This window comes from Pithys albifrons, chromosome 6 (assembly GCF_047495875.1).
Source record: "Pithys albifrons albifrons isolate INPA30051 chromosome 6, PitAlb_v1, whole genome shotgun sequence".
In the NCBI taxonomy this organism is placed as follows: Eukaryota; Metazoa; Chordata; class Aves; order Passeriformes; family Thamnophilidae; genus Pithys; species Pithys albifrons.
Window position 1 is genome coordinate 8,764,849 of NC_092463.1, and position 8,166 is coordinate 8,773,014.

Here is an 8,166-nt window from a genome sequence, read left to right on the forward strand (position 1 = left end):
TGAGACCCGGGGCCGAGCCCGAACAGGAAATGCCACAGGCCTTGCTAATGGAGCGCTGAGGCCCCCGGACACCCCCCCGGGTCGCAGCACCGGGGAACTCCTGGACCCTGAGGGAAGCGGCGCCCGACAGCAGGGTCGGGGCGACCAAAGAGCCCCTCCCGCGGCTCCCCGCAGGCTGCAGTGCGGCCAGGTCTGAACCTGTTCCCGCCGGAGCCCGTGGCCGGGAGCCCAGACACGCCGCAGGGGCCTGGCCGCCGTTTGAAATCGGGGCGGCCCCGCCTCGCCCCCGCCCCCGCCTGCCTCAGCCTCTCACGGCCGAGGGGCAGGACCCGACCACCATGGCAACCCCACCGCCTCCGGGGCGGAGCCAGGGGCGGGACAGGCGGGCACCACGGCCAATCGGAGCTCTGAGCGGCACCTGCGCGCCTTGACGACAGCCAATAGTAGAGGCCGTCTCTCCCAGATGGGCGTGGCCGCCGAAGAAGACCCGCCCCCGGGACCGCAGGTCCCTTTGTGGGGCTTGACAATAAGATGGCGGGCGGGGGGAGGCGGGGCCACGTGGCCCCGCCCGTCCCTCAGGCGCGGAGCGGGAGGTGAGGCGGGAGCGGAGCGGAGCGGGGCTCCTTCACGGACGTGCGGCGGCGACAGCAGCGGCAGGGCGGTGAGTAGGTACGGCGGGCTGGGCTGGGTCGGGTCGACGGGGAGCTGAATCCGGCGGAGCGCGCGGAGGGGTCGGAACCGATTCAAAATGGCGGCGGGAGCGCGGGGCGATGAGAAACCGCCGGGCGTGCTGAGGGGGCCGGGGCGGGCGGGACAGCGCCCCGCTCCCCGCTCGTCCTCCGCTCGGCCCCGTCCCGCATCGCGCGCGCCAACACCCCCGGGCACCTCGCTGCCCTCCCACAGCCGCGGAGCTGCCCCTCGCTCCCCGCCCCGGTCCCGCCTCTCCCCCCGGACCTGCTGAGCTCCCCCCGCTCGGCGCTCCGGAGCCCCGTCTGCGCGTCCACGAGCTCCTGCCCCAGCTGCCCAACCTGCGTTTTCCCGGGAGCTGGAGCCCCTTCTCGAATCCTTCGCGTGCCAGAGGTGCCTACCAGCCCCCAGTGCCCGGGGGGCGGACCAGACCCCAGTGCTTTGTAGGGTCCTTTGTCCCGGTCCGAATAGGGATGTTTCTGGCCCTACTAGCCAGCCCTCTGCTGTGTTTGCATCCCACCTTACAACTCGACACCATCGTAGGCACACACGTGCGTGTCTAACGAGGAGTAGTAGCACTCTTTCCGTCTTTTTTCACCATTACACAGAGCTTTGGTTTGTTCCCACTGTTCCTAAAAAAGCCAGTGTTGGAGTGGAGAGGATTAGAGTGGTAGAGGGGAGGTGCAGCCCCTTCTTGCCTTCCCTTGCTAACCACCATCATTGTGCTTACGGCTGTACAGAAAGAAGCAGACTGTGCTTCACTGAACCTCCAGCACTGGCCTAGGTAGGTCTTGTCTCCTTTCTCCTGAAGATGAGCTCTGCTAAAATTTCCTACCTTCCCTGTTACCCCAACCAATGGGAAGCAGCTTTTTCAGTTTAGTTCTTAACTGTATCTTTGGGCAACATATCATTACGGGTCTGAATTGAGCGTGAATCTGAAATGCCTTAATGTGATGCTGTAGTAAAAATTGGATCAAATTTCAAGCACCTTATTTGTAAAGCAGAATGGGAATTTTTCAATCCTAAAAGCAAAACTTGTCATGAATTACATAATACTGTGCTCCCTGTGCTGCTGTTAAAAACAAAGCAAACACCAAACCCCATAAAACTCCTTTTTTCCTAGTGCATTATGCTGCAGCTGGCCGTTGTCTTCTTGACAGCTTTTTTTTCGTATAGATGTTTGGAACAGAAGTTAACTTTAGAACACCAAGTTTGGGCTTGTGACACAGGGAGAGCAGTGGAAGAAGGGAGATGATGTAACTAGTCCAGATATTGCCTCTTGAACAGAGACAGATGCTGCTTGGAATTACTGGGGACTTTTAAACACCTTGACTGTGAAGTAGGAGCAGTCTTGCTCTTGTGTACCAAAAAGTTTTACACAATGGTAATGCCTTTTTGAGTACATTAATACATAAAACCATAGGAAAATGTAATGAGATTTTAATTAATTTAGTTTTAAATTCAGCATTCTCTTGAGATGACTGCTTGTTGGAGATAGTACAGAGAAGTCTGTGAGAGGCCATTTGTGTACAAGGTTTTAATTGCATCTGATAATGGCTATGAAGTTAAAGTGTTTTTACAGAGAACTTGGATTCTGATGCCCACACGTGTGCCAGTTAATAGAACTGAAAAAAGTGATTGCTGTGATGGAGAAATCCTCTTAAGTTTATACTAACAGAAGAGGAAGAACCTGGAATTACACGCAGCAGGTCTTGCACGTTATTATATTGCATGGGAAAACTTTCCTTCTTTAGTATGTAAATAGATTGCACACTGGACTGATGTGCCACCATCCCCTGTCATTTAGTTCATGGAGATGATAATGGCTCGTTTACCAACAGCTCTTGTTAACACTCCCCTCCTGTATTGGTCCACTGTTTTGAGAGGCAAATGGCAGAAAGCTCTTCCCCTAAAATTATCAGATATACCAAATAGCACCAGAAAATACTTCTTTGTTTTTGACTGCACCATCTTTACCTGTAGTTATTGTGGGGTGATTTTTTTTGTTTGGTTGAGTTTTTTAAAAAAAGTTTATGCCCTTGTCACCTACCCTACAGTAAAATGGAAATTCTGGGATTCAAATACTTACTGTACACAGGATCTCAAAGAGGTAATTCTTCATTTGTGGAAAGTTTTGAGTGTATACCTGGGGAGCAAAAACTTCTGAAGTTTTATAGTGTCATAAAGTGTTTGCCAGAAATAAGGAATAGTTTATTGACTTGATACTGTGGTGTCTGACTGAAGTCGCAGTTCAGGTGCCTTGAGACACTTCTGAATGTTGCTGTGAGCTCAGTCCATAAAAGAGAATGAGACTGAGTTGATTGAAATACAGTTCCATGACACAACAGCATTTAGTCTGACTATTTGGGTTCAAGTCAAAAGATTTTGGCTTGAAACTGCTAAAGGTGGGGGATTTATTTCATTGTGGTATTTTAATGACTATCCAGCTTTTTGAGGAAAAACGTTTTCTGCAACCCCTACCCCCAAATCCTTTGTCAGCCACTTTCTTCCCTCACAACTTTGAGAGCAAACAGTCTTGAAAAATTGTTTGTTACTGCCCACAACAGAAAACAAGGAGATGTCCATATGCATCCACTTTACTTGTTTCTTTTCTAGGTATGCAGACACAGAACTGTCTTGTACTGTACAGACATGTCTAGAAATGTATCTAAATTGTTTTCATAGTTTATCATAAAAGTTTTTGTAGCCTGTTGAAACAGCATTCTTTTCAGATTCAGTAATTAAGGGAATTGTTGTGTGTAATTGGAAGTTGTATTTGATATTTGTTTTATTTGCCTTAGATGTGTTTTAAAAACTCGGCCTTTTTAGTTAAAACAATTTCATTGCTGTCATTACTTTCGTTATTGTCATCTTGCAAAATAAATCTTAGTCATAAAGTTTCTGTGCTGGTAAAGGAAAATTCTCTCTGGTTTAGCTGTGTTTCAGTTTTGAGTGTGCCTGCTCTTTTTCTTCAGATGCTACAGAGATACACACAGGTTTGTACAGCAGGGTGAAAGCTGTACGGTTTTGTAGTAAAAGTAACAAAGACTTCCTTTCAAGAGCTTTTGTGTGCACTTAAATTTTTCAGAAGAGCACCGAAGATTTTGTTTGCTTTTAAATGGCAAAGGCGTAGGGATAAGGGAGAGGCTGGTCCAAAGGTCGGGGTAATAGCCCAGGACTTGGAATTAAACTGGCAGTTTCCTTCTGCTGCAGATTTTGGGTGTATTGTTGGCCAAATCACCTCTGAGCTCTAGCTGTGAATTGGGTTTAATAGTACTGTTCAAGGAGGGATGTGAGGATAGAGATATTCAAGCAAAACTATTTTGTTCTGCATGTCCTGACCCTGCCTGATATCCTGCTTCTCCCTGCTTGGTAGGTGGTGCTCTCGTGTGTGCTGTATGGACTCTTGCTCAGGAGCATGGGAGAAGAGGAAGGACTGCATCAAACACAATTACTGGTATGTAATTTTTTGCTTCTCAAATGAAACTGTAAATGAAGTGTTTTGTGCAGTCTCGAGAACAGGGTGGCAAAGAACTGGCTTTATGATGTAAGATACTAATTTGAAGCAAGTGTTATAAAAAACCCCAGTGAGTTCTGTGAAAGGTTTACTTTTAAGAACCCATAAACAGTTTTACTCTGGTTCTACGTGCCCAAATGCATGTGATGTATTGAGGTTTTCAAGTTTTCTGCTGCATTCTGCTCCTCTGTTGGTGTTCTTTATAAGGCATTTAAATACCAAACAGCAGATGTATGTAAACCAGGTTAACATTGAATTAAAGTTTTAATTACTCTTCACAAGAACGTAAGTTGAAATAAAAGAAGCTTCAAACTCTGCACAGTGTTTAATGTTTGATGACATAGTTTGTTAGTAGTACCAAAGGATGTTTCTAGAGGTTGTTTCACATGGGCGGAGGGTGTGTTCAGAAATTACTGTACATACAACTGTAGGAAAAATTAAATAGGATATCCTTTGATAGGAAATGTGCAGGAATGTCTAAAAATCTGGAAAAGGCACTACCAAGCAGAACCGTGTGTTGTGTTTAATGGGAATAATGCAAATATATTAGGTCACAGGATAAAACTTAAGGAGAAGCTTCCAAATAACTTTTTAAGAAGTTACGAAAAATAACCATAAGACCAAGTTCATGTGTTCTATCTTGTGGTCTCTGCACATTAAGATTTCTAAAGTTTTGTATCTTCAGTAGAAAGAAATCTTTTAAGAGTTGGCAAATACAAAAAAAGGTTATTTCATGGACATAGACAGCATTGCAAGAAGTGTTGTACAGAGTCAGACTAAGTGTTTATCTCGCTACTGTGCTATCCCCAGGTTTTCACAGTAGATAAGCATGTAATGTATTTTGAAAAGAACAGTGTTGCCCTTTGGTGGATTTTTAGTGACTGAAAAAGCTGAGAGAGAGCTCTCAGAAAATACATGGAATGTACTGTAGCAACCAGAAAAGCAAGTCAGAGTTTAGGGCTTACCAAATAAAATGGAAAATTACATAGAAAGACACTGTAGAAAGTTTTATGAGCTTTTAGTTGAAAACTTTGTTTTGTTTGGGTGACTACATTAAAAAAAACCACCAAATATTGGACAAACGAGAATTCTGAGAACAGAAGACTTAAAAGGGAAGTAACAAAGAAGCTTAAATGGAAAGATCAGCTTTCGTTTGTGGCCTGATTTTTATGAGACTAAAAGAAATGATATCTACTACATTTAAAAAAAGTTACTCTGTATTTCAAGCATCAGCTGGAATATTTGTGTGAGTCCCTGTTGTCAAAAGTAGTGCAATTCAGAAGAAGAGCTGAGACTGGTACTTGAGAGGCACACCTTGAAAAGTTCAGATTTTTAGATGTGAATAATGAGAAGCCTGCATGCACCCCGTGCATTTTTAGCTGGTGAACCTAAACTAGGAACACAGGAATTTTGCTGTCTTACAGTCAACTGGGAAAAGAGCACAGAAGGATGGAGGATGGCTGTTACTGTCCTTACTGGACTTGCACAAGTCTGATTGGAATTATGCAGTTCACTTACTCACCCCACTAAGGGAACAGGAAGGACTGCTTTGGGCACCTCAGCTGAATGTCTCAAGTTACATGGAACAAATGCAGATACTACTACTCTCTCTGTAGCCAAAATAAACTGATCTTTTCACATATGCTGCTCACAGTATTTTTTTCATGTTACTTTGTTAGGCATGTTAATATTCTGGAGGGATCAAAACTTTTAAAAGGTGATGTGCCAGGTTGTATTTTTATTTCCAAAATTAGAGGTTAAACATGCCAGTAGAAATGCAGGAGGAGTGAGGAGACGCTGCCTCTCCAGTAGGTGAAATACAGCGTTGGGATGTTTGCTTCTGTGGGAAGCAGCAGCTCCTGACTCCCATCAAGTGTGGAGCTTCATGGGAGCCAGGAGCCCCCACCTCTTTGCCATGCCACGCTCTGTAGACACCTGCCCACCCCTGGCATCTTTGGGACCTGATCTGTACATTCCTGACCCCTGTTGTACCACATTGGCCATTCTGTAACCTGGTATGACAATTCTGATATTTCTGTCTTTAAAGAATTTGCTTTTTAAATTTAAGATTAAAGTTTGGTACTGGTTTTTAGTCTTTTTTTTTTCCTCCCTCTTGAGCTGTTGATGTTGTACAAGATTTTTTTGTTTGATTTTTTTTTTCAATAGGACACAATGTTTGTGCGAGGATTAAAGAGAAAATGTTTTGATGGTGAAGAAGATATTGAAGGGACTCTGGCTGGTATTAAGGCTATTCCTTCCTATAATCTTCAGCGGCAGTCGCTTTTAGATATGTCCCTGGTTAAACTTCAGCTGTGTCACATGCTGGTTGAACCCAACCTTTGTCGCTCGGTACTTATAGCCAACACGGTACGGCAGATCCAAGAGGAAATGACTCAGGATGGGACTTGGCAGATGATAAATACACAGAGTACAGGGCAGGCATCCCTGGATCGTCTTGTTTCAACAGATATCCTCTGCCGTTCGTCCAGGGAACAGGCTGAGGGAAAGCATGTTCCAAGCTATGGTACTTCCAGTAAAGACTTTGAGGGTGACCAGGGACAAGATAGATCAGAAATAATGTCAACAGCCTCTTCAGTGCAAGCTCTAAGAAACTTGCAAAGCAATGTGTGGGAAATGGAGAATCCACAAGAAAATAAAGGAAACTTTCAAAAATCTTTAGATCAAATATTTGAGACACTGGAGAATAAAAGTCCTAATTCTGTTGAAGATCTGTTTTCAGAAGTTGACAATTCTTATTATGATCTTGACACTATGTTAACAGGCATGATGAGCAACACAAAAATGGGACACTGTGACGGGCTTGAAACGTTTTCTTCTCCAACAAATACAGCTTCAAACTCTAATTGTAAATCTGATCTTAATGAGCTTGATCATATTGTGGAAATCCTTGTTGAATCCTGAAACTCCTCGTGTAGGAGGTAAAGATCTGTTAATGGGAAGAAAAGACTTGAGAGTTTAATGTTAATGGGAAGAAAAAGACTCCACAGTTTTGTTCTATTGAATCTGCACGAGTATTATACAAATATCTATGTATTATATAGATATATATTTTAAGAAGCACTTCATATTGCAAAGTAATGTTAACTCTTAAAGTTAACCTGCAACTTGTAGTGTAATATAATCTGATTTATCATCCACTGAACTGTAAGTACATACGGTAAATGTTTCTAAGTTTGGGCTTCAAGGCTCTTGAAATTGGGTTCCTCTTGCCAATTTGTTTCAGCCTTTGATGGAGGATAAGCTCAGTGAGAGGAATTCTCTCATCTTCTTCTCCCCATAAAAATGGTAATAAACAGAGACAGAAGTCAGGTAACTGGTTTCCTATTTTCCTCCGGTTTCCACTGTGTTACATCATGAAACTCTTACCATGTCTGCTGCTTCTGTTCTAAGTCGCTACGTGGCTCTTAAAGAGCAGTATGCAATAGTTCCTGTTACCCTTGCTGGCTTCTGGGTTTTGCTACAATTTTTACTTCAAAAATAGTTTTAAAATGTTTATTGGTGTTTAGATTTTTCCAGGTATTTTCCTAAAATATATTTTTACTACAGATGTTATGTCAGCTGCTAACTTAGTAACTTTTTATCATATCTGCAGTTGATGTATTTTTTTGCAAGATTTTCAAAAAGGGATGTTTTTTTACCGTGAACTACCCAGTGTAGTTCAGTAAAGTGTATGTAAATGTAAATATACAATTTTATACTTTACATTAAAATGTACGAGCTGTTTTCATTATTCTGTTTTATAGAGTAGTACTTTACTAAATTGAGAATTGTACATTTATGCTTTTTATACCCTGCATACTTGAGTATCATTAGAGGAAGAGCTTTGATCCAACTAGATACAATTGCATTTAATTCATTTCAGACCATAGTTTTTGTTAACTGCAAACCCAAATTACACAGGTTTTTATTTATGTGTATTTATATGTAAATGTCATCAAGTG

At 43.3% G+C, this 8,166-nt stretch overlaps 1 protein-coding gene across 4 annotated transcripts; it reads left to right on the forward strand.

The window, feature by feature from the left end:
• Positions 1-579: 579 nt before the first annotated feature.
• On the forward strand, positions 580-7,955 carry CDCA4 (cell division cycle associated 4). Of its 4 annotated transcripts, none has more exons than XM_071557376.1 (4): positions 585-661; positions 1,428-1,471; positions 4,064-4,144; positions 6,371-7,955. In XM_071557376.1, exons 3-4 carry the CDS (start codon positions 4,106-4,108, stop codon positions 7,124-7,126), a joined length of 795 nt encoding a protein of 264 aa, XP_071413477.1. In that variant the 5' UTR covers positions 585-661; positions 1,428-1,471; positions 4,064-4,105; the 3' UTR covers positions 7,127-7,955. The 4 variants fall into 4 exon arrangements, with proteins under 4 accessions (XP_071413475.1, XP_071413476.1, XP_071413477.1 ...); XM_071557377.1 differs by having other exon boundaries at positions 638-669; XM_071557374.1 differs by lacking the exon at positions 1,428-1,471 and having other exon boundaries at positions 580-661.
• The last annotated feature ends 211 nt before the right edge of the window (positions 7,956-8,166 follow it).